At 30.7% G+C, this 20,754-nt stretch overlaps 3 protein-coding genes across 5 annotated transcripts; 1 reads left to right on the top strand and 2 right to left on the bottom strand.

Annotated features, from left to right (window-relative positions):
• Window positions 1-1,126: 1,126 nt before the first annotated feature.
• Window positions 1,127-7,183, bottom strand: LOC124927682 (chitinase domain-containing protein 1). Its single transcript, XM_047468137.1, has 8 exons — window positions 6,823-7,183; window positions 6,652-6,725; window positions 6,043-6,123; window positions 4,854-4,935; window positions 4,667-4,764; window positions 2,950-3,037; window positions 2,024-2,375; window positions 1,127-1,551 (listed from the first exon to the last, which is right to left on the bottom strand). Exons 1-8 carry the CDS (start codon window positions 7,117-7,119, stop codon window positions 1,286-1,288), a joined length of 1,338 nt encoding a protein of 445 aa, XP_047324093.1. The 5' UTR covers window positions 7,120-7,183; the 3' UTR covers window positions 1,127-1,285.
• Window positions 7,184-16,615: 9,432 nt separating this feature from the next.
• LOC124927527 (protein TILLER ANGLE CONTROL 1-like) lies at window positions 16,616-18,284 on the top strand. The gene is made up of 5 exons (XM_047467958.1): window positions 16,616-16,698; window positions 16,779-16,815; window positions 16,918-17,639; window positions 17,774-17,915; window positions 18,010-18,284. Exons 1-5 carry the CDS (start codon window positions 16,693-16,695, stop codon window positions 18,012-18,014), a joined length of 912 nt encoding a protein of 303 aa, XP_047323914.1. The 5' UTR covers window positions 16,616-16,692; the 3' UTR covers window positions 18,015-18,284.
• Window positions 18,285-18,671: 387 nt separating this feature from the next.
• LOC124925705 (protein ROH1-like) lies at window positions 18,672-20,690 on the bottom strand. 3 transcript variants are annotated; one of them, XM_047465777.1, is made up of 2 exons: window positions 20,544-20,690; window positions 18,672-20,118 (listed from the first exon to the last, which is right to left on the bottom strand). In XM_047465777.1, the coding sequence occupies exons 1-2, from the start codon at window positions 20,576-20,578 to the stop codon at window positions 18,873-18,875; spliced, it is 1,281 nt and encodes a 426-aa protein (XP_047321733.1). In that variant the 5' UTR covers window positions 20,579-20,690; the 3' UTR covers window positions 18,672-18,872. The 3 variants fall into 3 exon arrangements, with proteins under 3 accessions (XP_047321733.1, XP_047321735.1, XP_047321736.1); XM_047465779.1 differs by having other exon boundaries at window positions 18,672-20,208; window positions 20,544-20,686; XM_047465780.1 differs by having other exon boundaries at window positions 18,672-20,221; window positions 20,544-20,650.
• Window positions 20,691-20,754: the final 64 nt, after the last annotated feature.

Below are 20,754 nucleotides of genomic sequence, written 5' to 3' on the forward strand. Positions count from 1 at the left end.
AACATTTATATATTTTTACTTAATAATTACATTCAAATATAAATTAAAAATTGAATATTTTATTTAACCTGTTTTTCTTAAAATTTGTATTTAATAAATAAAATCTTTAGAAATGAGATGTTTTTATTAATCCTCAGTCTCACACAAATCGCATATGAAGAAAATCCAACTTATTATTTTGATCATATTTATAAAAAAAATTACAAAATTCAATTCACAATCGAACTCAAAAACAAACTAAAAAAGTCACCTAGAAACTTTTATATTAATATTAGAGTATCAAATAATTTATTATTATAAAATTACTAAGAATATCTTGTTGCAAGTGGAGGGATGCGATAATTTCTTCAAACTAATATTTTATTTTATTAGAAATATTATTATTTTAAATAATTCGGTGTAATACTTGGATCAATAATTTTGTGAAAAATATAATAAATAAATACTTGTTTAACTCAATAACGCAATACAAGTTCTGGGTTGTCACAATGACAGTTTAAAAAAAGATAATAATAAATAAATAAATAAATAAAATTATCTCCTTCTCCTCATACTGTCCGTGCAAAAAATAAAACATTATTATAATAAAAAATAATAATAAAGAATAGTAAAATTGAGTGTACAAGAAAGAGCCAAGTAGGTTTCCTTCCGAAACACCCAACGGTCACCTTGTCTTTTTTCTTCATTAATATATTTTTATATTATATAATAAAATTTTATGGAATTGTTAAATTGAGATTATTTTATTTGGGCCATCTGAGATTTATGATATTTTTTTTAAACGTTTTAATTTTGGACTTATTATTGAGAACCAACTTTTAATTATAAATATTTCAATTTGTGACTCATTTTTTATAACCAGTTCTGAACTCTGTTTCCTTTCTTCTCGGAGGATCTAATCTGATTCAGACAGAAGACTTAATTATCTCCCATAACGGTGTCATCTTATCCATCCAAGATAGAGAACACTCTTCTCCCATGCCGATGTATGTGCAGAGAATCTTATCCTCTCTGTTTTCTTATCTCATAAGGCTAGCTAGCTAGCTCCTCCTCACATGAAATCTGTTTATGAACAAATAGTCTAAAGGGGGATCAACAAATCTTATTTGGATTTTTCTTGTTTTCAAATAATCCATCTATCTTGACAATAAGGGATCACAAAGTGTGTGTTAGATTACATTTAAAAGTGCAACAACATGCATATTTCAATAATTGAGCAACTTGTTAATAAAAACTCAGTCAGTCAATCTACCACCACCACCTACTTCAATTCTTGACAATAATTTTAAAACAGGTCCATGAAGTAATCCAACCCTTGTCCAATTTCCCATATTGAGATGCCAGCACCCCATGACCGGGCTTCTTCTACCCGCAATGCTATCGACATGGGTGATGGATAGAACACGGCATGTGTTTTTTTTGAATTATCCAAATACATGAAATAGTGTTCTTTGCTGTTTTCCTCCCACCTAAATGGAGGTTTGTGCTTCTCTAGCACCGATAGATAACTGCTTCCTATGATGGGACCACCCCCACCCGTACCTCCTACTCCTGCAATATTATACACAAACGTTACTAAAACAAGACTCAGCATGTTACACTTCGGTTGAATCATTATAAACACATCATATTATGCCGATGATGATGATCATCATATTATTGCGAAGAACATTTTCAATTTACCCCAAAGATATCTGAAAGTGATAAACCCGATTCAGAAAGGAAACTAGTAGACTCTACATTGGTGTAAACTATGATTGGAGAAAGGAAACTATGCGGGATCATGTCTGATGTGTCCGTTAGGAAAACTTCAAGTTGATCTCCAGAGTCTTTCAAGAACATTTTGAATTAATTCATGTCAACTAATATTTCTATGGTATGGACCATCGCATCCATTGTGGATCAAATGAAAAGATTCTCACTTTTCAAATAAATGGTAATATGATATTCCCCCCGCACCCACATGTATAATATTTGTGAACTGTAGAATAGTAGGAACAGCAACATAAGCAGAAAAGTGTACCTTCTGGAAGCTCGAAATCATTTCCATAAAAATTTATGCCCACAAAAATTTTATGTGCGACACTCTGAGATCCACCTTTCGTTCCTTCAAGGAGCAGCTGCATGGTAGAGTGTATCCAATTTAGAGGAGCATTTGGCCCTGGATTCTGGGGACTTGAGAAGTCATATGTCATAAGTGAAAAGCCATCAACAGCATTACTTAATCTTTTGATGTCTTCAGGTCCAAAATCATGCTTCTCCAATTTCTCTGAATATGGTGGCCTTATAACGTAAATTAATTCCATATGCTGCTTATTATCCCCCCTCTCTACTGAATGCAAAGCTTGTCCAAGTTGCTCAACAAATTGAATAGCCTACACAAATAAAGATAAAAAATAACTTCTTAAAAACTATCCAACCAACAACTCTACATTTTCTAAATGGGGAAAGATCAAATATCATAACCTAGTTCTATATAATTCAGTTACGTTCTAAGCTTGCAAAATTATCAAGGAAAAGTTCCTACATGAAACCTTAAAGATGCTACAAAAAACTAAAAGTTCTAGCTAGTTAATAAATGAAGAAAGATGGATGAGAAAAACAAATAGAATCCTGGTGCCCACTACAACATTTTCCCAAAATACTCCGAATTACGAGAAGCCTGAACCGATCAAATACTTATTGGTTGGGAAACTTATTAGCAAAAGAGTAGAAAACAGATGCAAATTGGAAGAAAAAAAAGTAAATTTCAGACATCGTCAACAAAGAAAATGAATTTTTTCTTTCTTTGTTCCAAGACTAGATAACAGCACTATAACCAATCGGGAGCAGAACAAAGAAATGTAGCGTTCCAGTTCAGAGGTTAAGAGAAAATTAACTAAGAGAAATCAAAACCAAGAAGGATTAGTATCAGAGAGAAATAAAGAACCAAGATGATGTTTCATATACCAAATTCCGTAGTTCCGGATCATGCAAGACACCATAAGCTGCCCATATTGACCAAGATTCAAGTACAATGCCGTCATAGTCCATTTCTCTATGCAAAAGAAAACCGAACATCAGAGTAACTCCTTCATATCAGGAACCAAAGTCAAATAAACATACCAACTATGGAAATATCAAACTTGGCTCATTCCAAACAATCCTTCACCTTTCCAAGAGACGTATTAACTCTAAGTGGTTGAAGTTGTGTTTTCCTAACAAAATGCTCATTTATACTTATCTTAGAAGTTGTTCTTTATTTATTTAGCTTCTTTCTCTATTGTCTATAAATTGGCCTCCAGTTGTAATAGTTAAATCAATCCAATATATGAAGAAATCATCTTCTCTTGATATTTATACACCAACTTTACCGACTACATTCTTAGAACAACATTACAAATATGCTTCATAATTTGTCCCATGGTGATAAAATGGACATCCAACATCCAATCTTGTCACAATGATAACAATAGACATCCAAATCAAATGTTCCATACAAAAAGCAACAATTAAACAAACAGGGATCCATCCCCTGGTGTCACAGATTCTCACTTGTTTCTTCATCTTTAGTGGACGTAGAAGTGAGAACTTGATATATGCCTAGTCTTGTTGGTTTTCAGTTCTACCAATCAACATGTCCGAGAACTAAAGTAAATGAAGCTATGCTTTGTTCAACTGATTTCCTTCATCTCATTTGTGAACACTTTTATGCAAAAGATTTCCCTATTTATGCAAGTATTAATGTCCTATCATCCTTTTAATACTACAACTAAATGTACCATATTTATTCTATATACCAATTCTTTAAATTATTATACCACACATATATATATTCACCAATATTAATGACAAACCCACATGATGTTTATTAATCACAGTGAAGAGAAATTGAGCACCATGAACATCTAGATACCCACTTCTTACGTATATGCAATTCCATGAGACGAGAATTATAGAGCTAGAAGAAAACATTTATCTCTGAACATTGAAGAAACATATCATGAGCTAAGTATTAGTATTATGCTTGTTTGGACGCTTGTCATAAGCCGTATAATTATTAGAATTATGCTTGTTCCGAAGCTTATCATGAGCAGTATAATATTAGTGTCATGCAAGTGAAAGCACATCTTAGTCCATGAAGTTTAACAAGAGAACAATTAGTCAATTTAATACTCCATACATATTGTCTAATGAATTACAAAAAATTATCAAAAGGAGAAAACATAAATACTCCCTCCCATTTCATGAGATCCTAAAGGTTTCAGGGTGAATTTTAAGGAAAGGTTGTATGAAGTTATTTCGGACCAAAATGTCCTTAAGTAAAAAAGAGAAGAAGTAATTGTTACAATGATGTTAACAAATTCAACTTGGCTGAACGCTTGAGTTGTTTAATGAACAACGTTTAAGGTTACTTGTTCACACTTGGTATAGAGTAACATTATTTATATTACTAGAAATAGCCTGGCGACAACTCTATTAATACAAATTTTAACATTTACAAATAATATTGAGGTTGATGACAGGAAAAATATTTTTTTTATTGAAAAGGTGAAAAAGTAGATGAGGGTAATTTGGAGATTGTATAGTTAAATAGTGAATGAATTGACACACTGTCACAACAGAACAAAGAATTTGTGGCTTACTTTTCAAAATTAAAGATCCCATAAAATGGAAAATAACTTACTTGCATTCTGTTACTATGAGGTCAATCACATTGTTCCTTTGCTTTTTCTTTTTAAGCACCTGGCCGGGTGGAGCCTCCAATACAACTCTTGGTAGCACCTGTTCAACAAATATACTTCAGTAGGCTGTGTGCAACCAACATATTTTCATCTAGCACCTCAAGTTGGAGGGAAGCATATTGCTAGTACCTTTACATTTCCTCTTTCTCTAACCTGAGAAATCCAATCTTTATCAACATTATGCCTCCCTTCTAGAACTAGTTTTGTATCTCTGCAGACAAAATGGAAAAGAATAGCAATATGATAGATACTCCATCCATCCTATTGGATCAATGAATTAGAGCATTTGGTCATTCAAAGAATTGATTTGGCTTCACTAAAAGCAAGCTCGATACAGTAACATGGAATCTTGAACTTAACTTAACATCCTGGACATGACTTGTGAGAAAGAGCATATGTTTCCCCTTCAGGGGGGATCCAAAATGGACAAGATAGCTTATTGAAACACTGTGAGCTTAATAGCATGGACAATGATGGTTTAAGTGATATAATTATTTTATTTTTTTCACTTTGTGTACACATAAGTCATTGACTGCATCCCAAGTGGGCATTTTACAAATAGAGAGCTCTTATTGAGCAACCTAGCTCCAGCTCTAAGCTTGATCAAATTTCATATGTATCTAACTCGCCAGATTTGAATCCTTAATCATGCTCCAATGATAAACCAGTTCAAATTTGAAAACAACCAGTTGACTGAAAAATTCAAAGATATGTCCATCTACTTATTTGGAAACACTTTTGTTTCTGTATCTATTTCCGGAGGAGAAACATTCATTAAATATCTGAGTCTGTGTGAGACTAAGTTCAGTTTTTAAATCTGGTCCCTCCCAAATGAGGAACCTGTCAAAGAAAAAGATGTTTCCAAGTGAAAAAATAAATGTCTAGACAAAATTAATGTCAAAACCCATTTTTTTTATATCATATTAATATTAAATACTTAATAAAATGGTAATATGTAGAGTATCAAAAGTTTTTTTTCTAAGAATTTTAATCAAACTCAAAATTGAGCGGAGCCTATAAAGGTTCTAAACTAATCAAGCCACATTAAATGAGCTAGAATTGCTTTGAGCTTGAACACTAATACCAACAAATTTTAACTAAGAAAATATAGAATATCAAGAAATTCTGCTCAGCCCAACTGTGAACAGCTCCACGACTGCAAGTGCAATATGTGGCAAAAATAATTTAACTGCATCAACAGCAATTCTGACTCAATGGCTAAAGAACTTTAAGTTATTTCCCCAGGGACCAACTTCTTGGCCACTATAACTAGAACTATTAGTTATTTCCAAAATTAAGACTTACATGTCAGACACACCTCTTCAGGTCATACCAAACAGGTGACAGATGTGTAAACTTAGAGTTGAACCTCTTAGCAACTTCATATCCTTCCGCATTCCTGAAACATTAGCAACCAATATGCAAGTTGTGAAATTCATAATTCAGCATAACAGATTCCATATAAGAAAGCATAAATAAGCTTATCCTAAGTATAGTAGAATAATAGTGATCTTTCTTCACAATCACATTACTGTTAATAGGAAAGGCAACAATTTACTTTGTCAATGGGCTAGATGTAACTCTTTCACTGGGTATATTAGCACCAATGATATCCCAGACTCTAGTATTTCTGTTGTTTCTTTGCTTTTTTAATAATATGGTACATCCATATGGAGGTGCCAAAGAATGAGCTTTGATCTTAAGTTAACTACAAATTAGTTTCTTACAAACTTCAAATCAGTTAGGGCAATCAAGGTCCCTGCTAGAACTAGAAACACACTGCTGGTTCTTGAAGGTATCATTGTCAATCTTAACTTAGAAGGACAATGAATCCAAGCGACCGAAGTATATATATGTATATGCATTACACGATCGCATCATTAAATTAACTTGACAAAATAAAACAAAGATGACAAGACGGCGATACCAAGGAGTAACATAGGCTAGAACCGGATAGTTAAACCCGCGACGGGTAACATCCTCCAAGACCTTCGAATTTCCCTGATTTTGACGGAAAATAAACATCAAAAATCGAGAAAACGTAAGTTCTTAGATCAGAAAACGAAAGAAATGAATTAATAAGAAAATGGTAGCGTACATTTAGAACTTCCTCGTAACTGATATCGGTCTTCACGAGTCCTCCCTGGTATAGGAAAGGTAAAGGACTTTCTGCCTTTCCTGAACGCTGATCGAACCAGATACTGTAAACAATCACAGAAATGGCGGGAATGACGATAAAGAAGAGGACGAAAATGAAGATTAGTTTGCGCTCATGAGTCGCATTTGATTCGGCCGAGTTGTCAATCCGGTCGGTACCAGTAGGAGGATCGGAACCATTGCGGATTCTACGGCGATCGGAATCGGTGGATATTCGCCGTTCTCTCTTCTTCGCCATCTCAAAAATCAAGCTGAACGCTGACGCAACTAAACGCAGATTTTGACCTTTTTCAGCGATCAAAGAACTCCAACTCCTACAATTGTTTAATTTTTTTCTTTTACTTTGAGTTAAAAATAAATATTATTTTGTATTTGACATTGCCGGAAAGAGTTCGGTTTCGGATGTTTTATACTATATTTTTTTTTTTATAAAATAACATATTATAAAAAAATATTATTTATATATATAGTTTAATATTAAAAAAAAGCATATTTATCAAGAAATAAATGTTCAACTTTAAAAAAAATATGACAATTATAAAAAAGTATATTGGTTTATTTTATAATTGCCGAAATGGAATCAACTACTTCTCATATGCTTAAAAGGGATGGAAGAATAAGGAAGTTATTAACAAACAAATAATAATAATAATAAATAAATAAAAATAAATCAATGTTTAATCTTTTTAAAGGAAACAACAAAACAATTTAATCCAACATTAAAGAAAAATTATAATAAAATTTTAAAAATTAGTAACAAAATAAATTAACCATATCATCTTAAGCAACCTCTAAATAAATAATGGCTTAAATAAAATCAACAATATTGTTTAAATCGAATCGAACTAAAATAAATCCAAATTAGATGGTTATAGTTAATAAAAATGCTAAATCAAATTTAACGATACAATTTATCGGTTTAATGACGGTCAAAACCGATAATAATTATTTAAAAATATATAATTTGATTAAAAGTTAAACATACCTAATAAGTTTTAGTGTACTTATAATTGATATTTGTCTTTTTAAAATAATTTTAAGTATAATTTGTATTATTAATAAAAAAAATTATGAATGAATAAAAGCAATCAAATTTCAAGCCTAATATTTTTAACCTATAATTTCAAACTAACCAATAAATTGAAATAAATATTTTTAGATATTCTCAAATTGGTTATACATTTTAGTTATTTAAGTAACCTCCGCATATCCTTAAAAATAATAAATTAATATTTTACTCTCTAACAAGTTTTAAGTTGCAATAAGAATAAATAATAATAATAATAATAATATTTTTTTTTTTACAGGACAACCAAAACTTCATTGGGAACAATTTAATTGAATAATTTAAAATAAAATCTTAAATCCAAATTAAAATAAGAAAGTTGTGGTTTGTGAAAGAAAGGTAGCCTTTTAGAAATTATCACACCTAGGGGCTTAAATTTTTGTTTTTTTGATTTGGAGGAAGTTTATAATATATTCTCTAATAAAAATAAAAATTTATATAATAAAATTATATAAATAATTTTTGTAATATAATATATATATATATACGGTAATATATTGAAAATTTATATTATTATAAAAATAAATTTAAAATTTTATAAATATAATAAATAAAATTATTAATAATTTTATATATTTATTGTATTTACAGTGTTAGAGACATATTCACGACAAAAACACAAATATCAGTCGTGTCTCATTCCCGCTCAACTACCGACCAAACTAAAAAAATCATTCCAAACGAAACAATTCAATTTAATTAACATTAACTTTTTCAAATTATTATCCTTAATCCCATCATCAACATTAAAAAGCATGAACCAAAAAATGAACGAGCACATTCATAGGACTTGCGGAAATAAGTGGAATCCAGGTTGGCAGACGAATATTTTATATATAATATATATTATTGTAATATAAATAATTTTCATATTAGAATTTAGTTATTAAAAATTATACTTATGCTACGTTTGTTTGAAGTTTGTTTGAAGGTATAAAACTGTAGATATAATATAATTATATATACAGTAAATTATAATAGTAAATTATAATAGTTGTTTGGTCACAGTAATATTTAGATATAAATTATACCGGGTATAATATAATACCTATATCAACCTATTACAAGAATGTATAAACGTTTATAAAATTTAACATTCCTCTTCTACCCTTTAATTTTATAAAATTATTAAAATTATAATTTCTTTATTATATTTTTAAATATAATAATAATAATAAATTATAACTAAATATTTATTTATATTTAACTAGGTTTAATTTTATAATTTAAATAATAATAATAAATATTTAATTACTTAATTATTTAAAAAAACTAATAATGTTAATTAAAAAATAATAGTCATATATATAATTAATTTATAAAATAATTTTTTATTAAATTATTAATAAATGATATTTATAATTAATTATATAAATTAGTGATATTATTATTTTTAATTAATACAACTTATATATAAATAATTTATTTTTGAAATTAATTTATAATTATTCTATTCTAATTTAAATTATGATTTTATTAAAATTATTATTATTAATTAATATATAAATAATTTTTATTTATATAATTATATAAGTTAATTATGAGGATTATATAAAAATAATTTAATTCATATTATAGTATTATTTATTTTAAAAATAAATTAATATGATAATTATATATTATTTTTTTATTAATTTTAATATAATCAATAATACAAACTAAATATAAAATAAATATTAAAATAATAATTTATATAAATATAAGGACAAAATAGTCTTTTTCTATTTTTTTAGAAAACATTATACCACAAACCAAACACAAAATAATAAAACTTATATAATTTATACATATCTTATACTCCAACCAAACACTATAACTTATATAATTTATATCTCCTAATACATTCTTAAAATTTATACCCCTTATAACTTATAAGGGGTATAATTAATACTGGATACCAAACACTACCATAAAATAATGGTATTTTTATTAATTATTATCATTTTTTTTGTTATTTAATTAAATCATAAAAATATTATTTATTTATATATTATTATTTTGTTTTATATCTATTTTATACAATTAATTAATAGCATTTAAACTAAATAAATCTAATTCACGTAAACTTTATATAATAATTAATTAGTATATATTAAAATATAATAATTAAAAATAACAAATAATAATGATACAAGAATTTATAATACATTTTGTTTCTAATGACACCTCTGCATTATTCATGCACTTATAGGAATTTTAAACACATTCGAAATATTTTATGATTATTCGGTACATATTTCGATTTTCGAATTAATCTTAATAAGTCAGATATCTTTTTTTCAAATTCTGTTTTGAATAGAAGAAAAAGGTTGACAAATGTGTTGGGGTTCAGAATTGGTGATCTTCCGTCAACATTTCTTGGTATGTTATTATGTGCTAAATTGTGATCCAAGATCTCTTGAAACCCGATTATCACTAAAATTGAATGTAAATTGTCTAGATGGAAAAGTAAAATAATCTCGAAAGGGAGTTGGTTAATCCTCATTAAGAGTGTGACGGTAAAAATGAAGAAAATAATGTGTAAATTTTTATAGGGATATTTTAACTCATAATTTTGTCATCTAGTTAGTTGAGATAATGTCAAATGTTTTAAATATCAAGGAGGTCTAGATATTCGAGATCTTATTTTTTTAATAAAATGGTGTAGTAGATTTGCAATAGAGCCGAACAGTCTTTGGGCATCAATAATTAAATGTAAGTATGATAATAATTAGTCTGGTTGGTTCACCAAAATGTCTAATTATCTAGCGGGGTGTAACATTTGGAGGAGAATTTATCCTATGTGAAAAAAATTTTGTGAGCAGTCTAGATTCATTGTGGGGGATGGTTCTTCGATTAGATTTTGGGACGACATTTGGTGTAGTGTCAAAAGTCTAACTACGACGTATCATGAACTTGATTCCATTGCTATATGTAGAAATGTCACAATTAAGGACATGTTTGATCATCGGTCTAGTGGTTTCTCTAGCCGAATTAGATATAGAAGAAGATTAAATATTTTGGAGACTTCATCCCATAATAGAGTTTACTATAGGTAGGACGCAACCAAGTGTCACCATTTGAACAAGACATTATGCGTTGACAAGATATGGATAGTTTCCATGTCGGACAAATTTGCTACAAGTTATTCGCTAAGATGATTCAATATAATTTTTATTGGGAAAAACTTTGGGAGTCAAAGATTCCATTCAATATCTCGTTCTTTGGGTTTAGCGTTATTCATGGTGGAATTATAACAGATGATATGTGCATGAAAAATGTCGTATTATGACTAGTTGTATGTGTCAATAAGAGGTTGAATCGGTAACTCACTGACTTTTGCATTGTCGAGAGGTGACTAGTATTTGGAGCATTTGTGGAATATTATTGGGAATATTCATTGGGTGATGACCAAGTCTTTAGGTAGTTGCTGGAAAGTTTGGATTGATGCGACTAATATGACAGACCTACATATTTGGGTTAACTAGGGTGAGCAAACAGATAAATCCAACCCGTATTACCCAACCCATATTCAACCCAAATTAAATTTACCCAACCTATAACCCTACTCATATTATTTACTAATATGGGTTGGGTAACCCAAATTATTTTTTCATTTAACATGTATTTAACTCATTTAACACATTTTTATCAGTTTAACACATTTTTCACGTTTTGACACGTTTAACACGTTTTTGATACGTTTAACACGTTTTTGATACGTTTAACACGTTTTTCATGTTTTTAATACGTTTAGTACACTTTTCACACGTTTAACACGTTTTTGACACGTTTATGGCACATTTAACAAATTTTTGACACGTTGAACACATTTTTTTAATGTTTTTGGCATTTTAACATGTTTAACACGTTTTTCATGATTATGACACATTTTGACACGTTTAACATGTTTTTCACGTTTTTCACATTCTTGACATATTTAACACGTTTTTAACATATTTAACATATTTTTCACGTTTTTGGCACGTTTAACACGTTTTGACACATTTAACATGTTTTTCACATTTTTGGCACGTTTTGACACGTTTAACATAATTTCCACGTTTTAACACGTTTAATACGTTTCGACACGTTTTTGGCAAATATAACACATTTTTTACACGTTGAACACATTTTCATGTTTTTGGCATATTTAACACGTTTAACATGTTTTCACGACTATGAAAAATTTAACACAATTTGACACGTTTTTCATGTTTTTGGCACGTTTAACACGTTTTGACACGTTTAACATGTTTTTTACGTTTTTCATATTCTTGACACGTTTAACACGTTTTTAACATGTTTAACACGTTTTCACATATTTTTCAAGTTTTTGGCACGTTTTCCACATTTTGACACGTTTTGACACATTTAATACGTTTTTAATATGTTTAACATGTTTCTCATATTTTTGACACGTTTAATACGTTTTTCACATGTTTAACGTGCCAAAACGTGTTAAATATGCCAAAGACATAAAAATGTGTTAAACATGCCAAAAACGTATTAAACGTGCCAAAAACGTGTTAAAACTTGTCAAAACGTGTTAACGTGCAAAAAATATGTTAAACATGTTTAAAAAATATGTTAAATGTGCAAAAACGTGTTAAAATGTTAAAAATGTGTTAAACATGCAAAAAACGTGCCAAAAACGTGAAAAACGTGTTAAACGTACTAAAATGTGTTAAATATGCTAAAAATGTGTTAAATGAGCCAAAAATGTGTTAAATATGTTCAACATGTCAAAACGTGCTAAATGTGCCAAAAATGTGAAAAACATATTAAATATGTCAAAAACATGTTAAACATGCGAAAAACGTAAAAAACATGTTAAACGTTTAAAAAACGTGTTAAATATATCAAAAACGTGTTAAACGTGTTAAAATATCAAAAACGTATTAAACGTGCTAAAAACGTAAAAACTGTGTTAAACTTATTAAAAACGTGTTAACGTGTTAAATATGTCAAAAACGTATTAAACGTGCCAAAAATGTAAAAAAATGTTAAACTTGTCAAAAACGTATTAAACGTATTAAATATGTCAAAAACGTGTTAAACGTGAAAAATGTGTTATTAGTGTGAAAATGTGTTAAACATGTCAAAATGTGTTAAACGTGCCAAAAACGTGAAAACGTGTTATAAATGTAAAAACGTGTTAAAAATGTGTTAAACGTGTGAAAAAAGTGTTAAAATGTCAAAAACGTGTTCGACTTAAAGTTGGAAGATGATTGATTTATATTGGATTAATAATAGAGAATTAAATTAAATTTATATAATTTGGGTAATTTGAGTACCCTAACCCAACCCAAATTAAACCCAATTCATACTCAACTCAACTCATACTCAACCCAACCCAAATTAACCAACCCAAATTAATATTTTGGGTTTGGGTAAACCCAAATTATGCTCACCCTTAGGGTTACCATCCCAATTATTCTTTGGTGGACTATCTGGTTGAAGAGAAATCGTCGAACTTTCAATGATCGTAATCGTCCGATTCGTATCATTCATAATACTATTATTATGATGTTTTCTGAGATTTGTTCAGAAAAACCAGTAGAGTCTGTCAGAGGAGTTAATCGTTCTTCTCGGGATTTACGAGTTCGATAACTTATTAAGTATTGTTTTTTTTATTTTTTATTTTTTATTTTCATGTCATACTTTATAGTTTTGCCTAAACAAATTTTTTTTTATATATAAATGAACATTTTAAAAATAATAATAATAAATTAAAATTTTATTATTCTTAAATATTAATAATATGAAGTTATTCAATCTAATATTTTAAAGTACTATATATATTAAACATAAACAACAATTTTATATCCTATAAAATATAAACTTCCTTTTAACATAATATCATAAAAAATATGCCAACAAAATGTGCTCTGTACATTCATCTTAATTTCCTTTCACCCAGCTTCGTAGTGTAGCAATTAATTTAAAAACCAAAATAAAATATTTAAAATTGAAAATTTGTTAATTGACAATTTTTTTGTATGGATAATTGATTGATGATAGAAATGAGACTGATGATATCAAACTAACCCTTCTTTACTTTTCGACATCAATATATAATAGATTAACAGTTTTAAAAAAGAAAAGAAAAAAAAGGCTAACCTAGAAATGTGACTAGCTTAACTAATATATATACTACTTAATTAAGAGGCTAAAACATGGTTACGAAACTAGGAATGGAATTGACTTATTGGTCTTGATCCAACCTCTAGTCGGGTTGTTCAACAACAATGTCATTTCACCTTAGCTCACTTTTGTAAAATGTCGACCTTCTGTATGTGTACCATTATTTGGACATAAAGTTATAGTCATTCATATTTTTGTTTACTATAATTGTTTTATTTATTGCACAAGTGAAACGATGTCAATTATCTATTACACTCACCCGTCAAATTGTTGATATTTTTTGGTATATCTATTCTTCAATTGCGTGGTTTTAATAAGTAAATCCAAGCAGGTTCTCCCGAAAAGACAGATCGACCGAGCATATATATATATATATCGATGTGTAGATATATCAGAGATGTGGTTTCTGATCATTTGTTTAGTGTAGGAATGATATTGAAGGTGGGGCTGAGAATTATATAAGCTGTACGTACATAATATATATTATATATGCAGCAGAAGCCATAGATTTCTTGAAGCTTACCATGTCCACATAAACAAATATAATTAAAGATCTTGTTAATTATATATATATATATAAATTCCATATATATATAGCCAATAAACCTTACAACAACGCGTACACTTCAATATATATATCTTACATATATATATCATTTTATCATGTGGCTCTCAATTTCAAGTTTCCAACACACATGTTCTGCAAACAGTTCATTTACAACTACTTACAGACCCACAACCAAATAGAGACAGTAAAGTACTATTTATTTACTACTACTTAATTTACTTAATCATGTCTTGGCCCAAAATCAAATAATAATATTATTGAAGCTTTTCTAAAAGGAAGAATTGTTGATTATATTTAGCTAGCTAGCTAGGGTTTTAATGCTAGCTATCTAGCTAGCTTGATTAATCCCCAAAAGGGATATATATTGTTTGGAGAATTAGACATATTGTTTCCTTGTAAACTAATATATATATATATATATATATATATATATATATATATATATATATATATATATATATATATATTTATCATGACTTGGCATGTGATGAAATGTCAAGCCACGTGGCATTGATCGAAATTCAGATTATTTGTTACTACATATTAAAATTTCATGTCATTTGTATCTAATTAAAGTTGAATTAAGTTTCTAATTAATTGTTTCATCAAACCAATATCATCATCACCAATTGGTATATTCATGAAAGGTAAGAACAAAGTGAAAGACTCCTAAAGTTGATATATGTAGAAACTACTAAAGTTGTTCAGGAGGAAACAATTTTCAGAAACAATTTTGAGAAAATATCTATTTATTAAGAATATTGATCTATTTATCTAATTAAGATTAGTGAATTGGAGTTACCAGTATTAATCTAATTAGGACACAGTTTGTTTATATAATTATCAAACATTTTACTTATAATTTTTTTTTTAAAAGATTGGTTGGAGAATGTGTTGCAAAAACACACTTTTTATGTAGTGATAATATAAGATTTAAAATGAGAAGCCACACAAAAAGGAATAGACCGGGTCTTTTTCTGCACTAAAATAACACTTATAAAAATATATTTTATTTTATTTTATCAAGAATCACAACCAATTAAATAAATTAATAGAGAAAATAAAAATTCTCAAGGTCAGTGCAAATTTCTCTAACGGGAGTAGACATCAAAATATAACGAGAAAATTATGAACAATAGGAGAATGAATAAATGTAAGTTTTGTCTTTTTTTTAAAAAAAAATAGTTTATTAAATTAAAAATGAAAATTAGGAGTAATCCGTCCCATGTTGATTATTATTTACCTTAAATAAATTGTATTGATTCAAAATCATTCTATGTAATTCTTCAATACTTCTTGCTTGCTTGTGCTGTACTATATGTTCCTAGGATTCTGCTGGTACAAATAAATAAATAAATAAAAAGATCAAAATATAAATTAATATTATAATAATAATAGATAGATATTTATACAATTATATATTTACTAGCTAGTTCCTTTGAATATGATGAGTTTGGCTAATGCATTTTTGCCTTTATTTCGAAATCATATATATCTTTTTATGAGCTGTCTGATCGATCTCGGTCCCAATTTGGGAATTAAAGGTTAGGGCAGAAGACGATGAACAAGGAAGAGCCAAATATGAAAATGAATTAATTTCATGAATTTGATCATATATTATATATAAGTCCCTACATGCATGCATTAATTAGATGAACAAGCTACACACAATATTATTAATTCATTGAAGAGGGACATGTAATTTAATTAAATTGCAGCTATATATATATAAAAAAATTGAAGAATATAGTTTACATATTACATTCCAAATAGATGAAGATCAAACCAGCAATAATATTATTTGTAGTGGTTAGGTCAAACCCAAGACTAATACCCGACCAGATCACACCTCCCTTACACGTGTCATCTCCTCCTTCTTCCACATGAACAGCCCCCCTCCCCTCCTCTTCTTTTTTTCTTTTTTTTCATCATATCTTCCAATTTGTTCAATTAATAGTACCCCATGATCAACTCCAAACTCTTCATAATTCCATATCAGAGAGAAAGCTAGCCAGTTCTATCTATCTATCAACCAAGAACATTAATTAACCATGAGGGTATATACCTTTAGAATTAATTAATTGATCATTAAACTTCACTTCCAATTACATTATTAATATATCTCTCATTCTTGCAGATTTTCAATTGGGTGAATCGCAAGCTTCATCATAAAGGTGCTTCATTTATTTCTCTTTTAACTAAAACTAATACTTTATACCCTTTTATATGTTTTGTCATCTTCACGAGTATTTTTGCATGGTTTGATCATCATGCAGACGGGCAACACGAATACTGTCGTGGGATCGGCAAGGAAGTGGTCAAGGAAAGGCGAGTTGAATACGAAGGCATTGACGTGGAGGCTGTCGATGCTCTTTTGCTCAATGGTTGGAGTACAGGAGGTATCCTCACAATTGGGACACTTGGGCTCATGGTGTTGGGCGATCATGGTAGTGTCGAGTCCAAAGGAAGCGAAGATTATTACGATGTTGAAGAAGAAGAAGAGGAGGAAACGTGTTTGGTTAACAATAATGGTGATGTTGATCTCTATAGTAACAATGAGGAGGAGGAGTATGAAGATGAGGAGGAAGAAGAGGAAGACTTAGATGATCATTGCCTTATCATTATGGAAACCAAGGAAGAAGAAACACAAAAGACATCTAACTATGATCACAAGGGCCATGATTATTATGGTCCTCGTAATAAGGAGATGATGGGAGCGCCGGCGACTATGGAGGAGAAGAAAAAGGAGAGGACAACCCTAGCCGACCTATTCTCAGCTGAATATTCCGATGATGATGATGTTGGCAAGACAAGGAAATCGTCGGTAAATAACAACATCCGTAGGATGTGGCCAACCACTGCTTATCATTTCAAAGCCAACTCTAAGAAACGCGATCAGACTACAAACGGGACTACTACTGCGAGTAGTCTCTCATTTGCAAAAAGGCTCATTCCTCTCACCGGCATTGACAAACAACCCGTCAAGAAATTTCACAAGGTACTTATAGAATATCAATCAATTGAAAAGAGTCTTTAATTTATTCGGAAGTTTTCGATCCTTACTAAGAAAATGTCCACATTTTATTGATATTTGAAAATTTTGAGACTAATAACATGAATTTAATTAAATAGCTTATGAGGAGGATGCTGAATAGAAAGATCCATCCAGAACTAGGAGGTAAATTGGCTTCAAAAACCGACGATTCAACTGAGGAAGCACAACCGTCGTACGAGGTTGCAAATGCTGAATCGATCTCCCTTCTCCGAACTCGAGGTATGTTATTTACTTTAAATTTATAAGAGTACGTGAATTGAATAAATATATCATATGCTAATTAAAGTTTTGTTTAAAATCGTGGTGAAAGCAGATTAATTAGGTACCTCCTAATTATTAATATTATAAGTTGCTGCAAGAAGATAAGGGAAGGGCACTAAACTTGATCCAAACAAGACGCATGCAGTTTATTTGTTTTTGATGATATTAATGTTCCTTTCTCTCTGGATTGGGTTGGTTGATGACAGACATGTTGATACTGTTGTTTTTTATTTCTGCTTGTACGGACCCCATTACTTTTGTTTAATTTCCTAGCATGTGTGATTTCAATTGTTCTCCTTCTAATCCAATTCCATAATATGTTCCTCTTAAGCAATTTTTACATCAAATTCATTCATTAAAGCATTACTTTACATGACCCATTTTTTAGTCTAAATACCCATAACAAAAAATCAAATTGTTTTAGATCAAAAGTTTCGGGTTCAATTTCGACTAAAAACACTCTCTAATATCGTGCTTAAGATAAAGGATAAAAGTTCAAGGTCAAAAACAAACAACAACTTTGGACTTTTATCATATCCTAAAATAAATAAGTATATGCTGCATGTCATTAATTGAGCCAAATTAAATAATTAGAGAAATTGGGGAAATAAACATGACATGAAATATGCCTTCCAAGTTGGTATCAAATTAAACCTAATTAATATGACAGCCAATAGTCCCCTCATGCCAGCAATTGTGTAATCAAGGCAAAAAAAAGATTATAAATGATTCTACAAATAAACATAGAATTATCCCAAAACGCCAACCAATGTACAAACATATAATTCTCTATATGTGAAAGTAAGTATAAACTTTGTGAGCAAACCAAAAAAATTAAAAAAAATAAAGCTGGAAAATGGTATATTATAAGTGAAGACACAAAACACAAAGACATAAAGACATTTACCTCATAAACTAGCTGGTGGTTGCATTTGTTCTGTTCAAGAGCTCGAGTCCCTCGGTTCGACAACTCATGATCTTCCTAAAAACTTCCCTTAACCGACGCTCTAGTGGATCGACACAATCCTTACAAGCACGGAAGGCCCGGTCGAGTTCGTTAACTCCCATCTCAACCTCTTCGCTCTGCAAATTGGTTATTGGAAACTGCACCTGTTCAAGCAAATCAATCATATACTGTATGCATTTCACCAGCTCCACAACTTCCTTCAACAACCCGCTCGAGTTCTTATTCTCCCTTTTCTTCGATTCCTCCATGACCTGATCGTGAAGAAGAAGCAACGGAGTGGCCCACGCGAACTGACGAGGGATCGAGAAATGCGCCTGCAGGCCTCGATCCTGGCAAGGGATCGCGGCCACAAGCGTCCACATGACAAACATCAGGATCGAGCTGGCAGCGTAGACAGGCACCGCCAGCCCGTTGGTGGCAGCGACTTCGTTCGCTCGCGGAGGGACCAGGCTGCTCGCCATAGCCTGGAGCTGCTTGGCGGCAGACCATGAATGCGAAACGCTCCACGACAGCGATCGTGTGTGGCCTGACGACTGACGACGGTTGTTGCTGTTGTTGTCTTTCCCGGTACTGTATTGGCCGAAAGACTTGTTTCTGTTGGAAAAGAGAGAGGAGCCTCGTTCCTTATCGTCGAGCATCAGAATGGCTACCTCCATTAGGGATTTCCGGGCTCGCCTCAACTGCCCTTCGCTGATCATCTTTTCTTTACAGTCCAAAGCGCAGATAACAATTTCCAAGTGTTTTTGCCACATCCGGATCTTCTCAATACCATCGCGTGTGGCATTGCAAATGTCGAGTGCTTTTATACTCTTCTCAAAGAAATCAGAGAGAATTCTGTCCAGTGGAGGCTTCGAAAGTCGAGTCCTGTTGTCCGATAATATCACCCTGAAATCCTCTTGACAGGCGAGGAAAGCATCGAGCAGCTTTTGAGTCCAGGCAGCTGAAAGGAATTCATTAGCATTGGCATTCGAAAGGTTGTGAAATCTGTCATGAGCCTGTTTCTGAAACAATTCTAGCTCTGAATTGCGAACTTGAGGTTCGTTATTGTTCGTATCAGTCGCGTGAACCTGATCACTGCGTATATTCTGAATCGCTCTGCGAATAGAGGCAAAATGCACAGAAGGGCTCTCATTCTCCGAAGAAGGCATATCATCAAAAGGCCTCAAAGGCCAGAAGAGATTACTCAAAACAGATCTGTCAAAGAAGATGTGTTCCAATATCACGAAATTCAGTCAAATTAGATGAATTTCTACCCCTCAAATCAAACCCATTCACATAGGTTGCCTGCAAACAGCAACTAAAATCGATTTAAACGCCAAACAAGTACATACACGCATAGATCGAGAATAACCAGATCATAACAAAAACTCAATTTCGGACCAAGATCAGACCAAAAGCAAAGCGGAATCAATACCAATAGAATCAAAACCCTATTCCCTAAGGCAATCGATGAGAAAACAGAACCAGAAACGTTGGGCAATCAATTAATCGTAAATTAGGTAAACAGAAATGTCAATATAGAAAGATAAAAAAGGAAAATTCGAACAGATTCTATATCAATACTTGATGTAAAGAGATTTACATGGAAAGCAATGACGATAGATAAGGAAAGAAAATACCTTGGCGGTGTCCTACGAGGCGAAGGAATGTACATGCATTCTCGAGCATTTTTTGAGAGAGAAGAGAGAGAAAGGTTAACCCTAGAAAATATACGAAGAGAAATGGAAGAGACCTTAATCTGCCATGGAATTCAGACAAAAACACTAAAAGGAGAATGACATTCTATTGGAATAGGGGGAGTTAAATAAAAAAGAGTACTATAAATAATTT

The sequence above is a fragment of the Impatiens glandulifera genome, chromosome 2 (genome assembly GCF_907164915.1).
Source record: "Impatiens glandulifera chromosome 2, dImpGla2.1, whole genome shotgun sequence".
In the NCBI taxonomy this organism is placed as follows: domain Eukaryota; kingdom Viridiplantae; phylum Streptophyta; class Magnoliopsida; order Ericales; family Balsaminaceae; genus Impatiens; species Impatiens glandulifera.

Coding starts and splice junctions, on each gene's coding strand:
- LOC124927682 (XM_047468137.1), bottom strand. CDS start 7,119: ATGGCGAAGAAGAGAGAACGGCGAATATCCACCGATTCCGATCGCCGT. Junction 6,726..6,822: donor GTTACGAGGAAGTTCTAAAT/GTACGCTACCAT, acceptor CGTCAAAATCAG/GGAAATTCGAAGGTCTTGGA. Junction 6,124..6,651: donor CTAGCCTATGTTACTCCTTG/GTATCGCCGTCT, acceptor CTAATGTTTCAG/GAATGCGGAAGGATATGAAG.
- LOC124927527 (XM_047467958.1), top strand. Junction 16,816..16,917: donor TCGCAAGCTTCATCATAAAG/GTGCTTCATTTA, acceptor ATCATCATGCAG/ACGGGCAACACGAATACTGT. Junction 17,640..17,773: donor CCGTCAAGAAATTTCACAAG/GTACTTATAGAA, acceptor TTAATTAAATAG/CTTATGAGGAGGATGCTGAA.
- LOC124925705 (XM_047465777.1), bottom strand. CDS start 20,578: ATGTACATTCCTTCGCCTCGTAGGACACCGCCAAG. Junction 20,119..20,543: donor CCTCGTAGGACACCGCCAAG/GTATTTTCTTTC, acceptor CTTCTTTGACAG/ATCTGTTTTGAGTAATCTCT.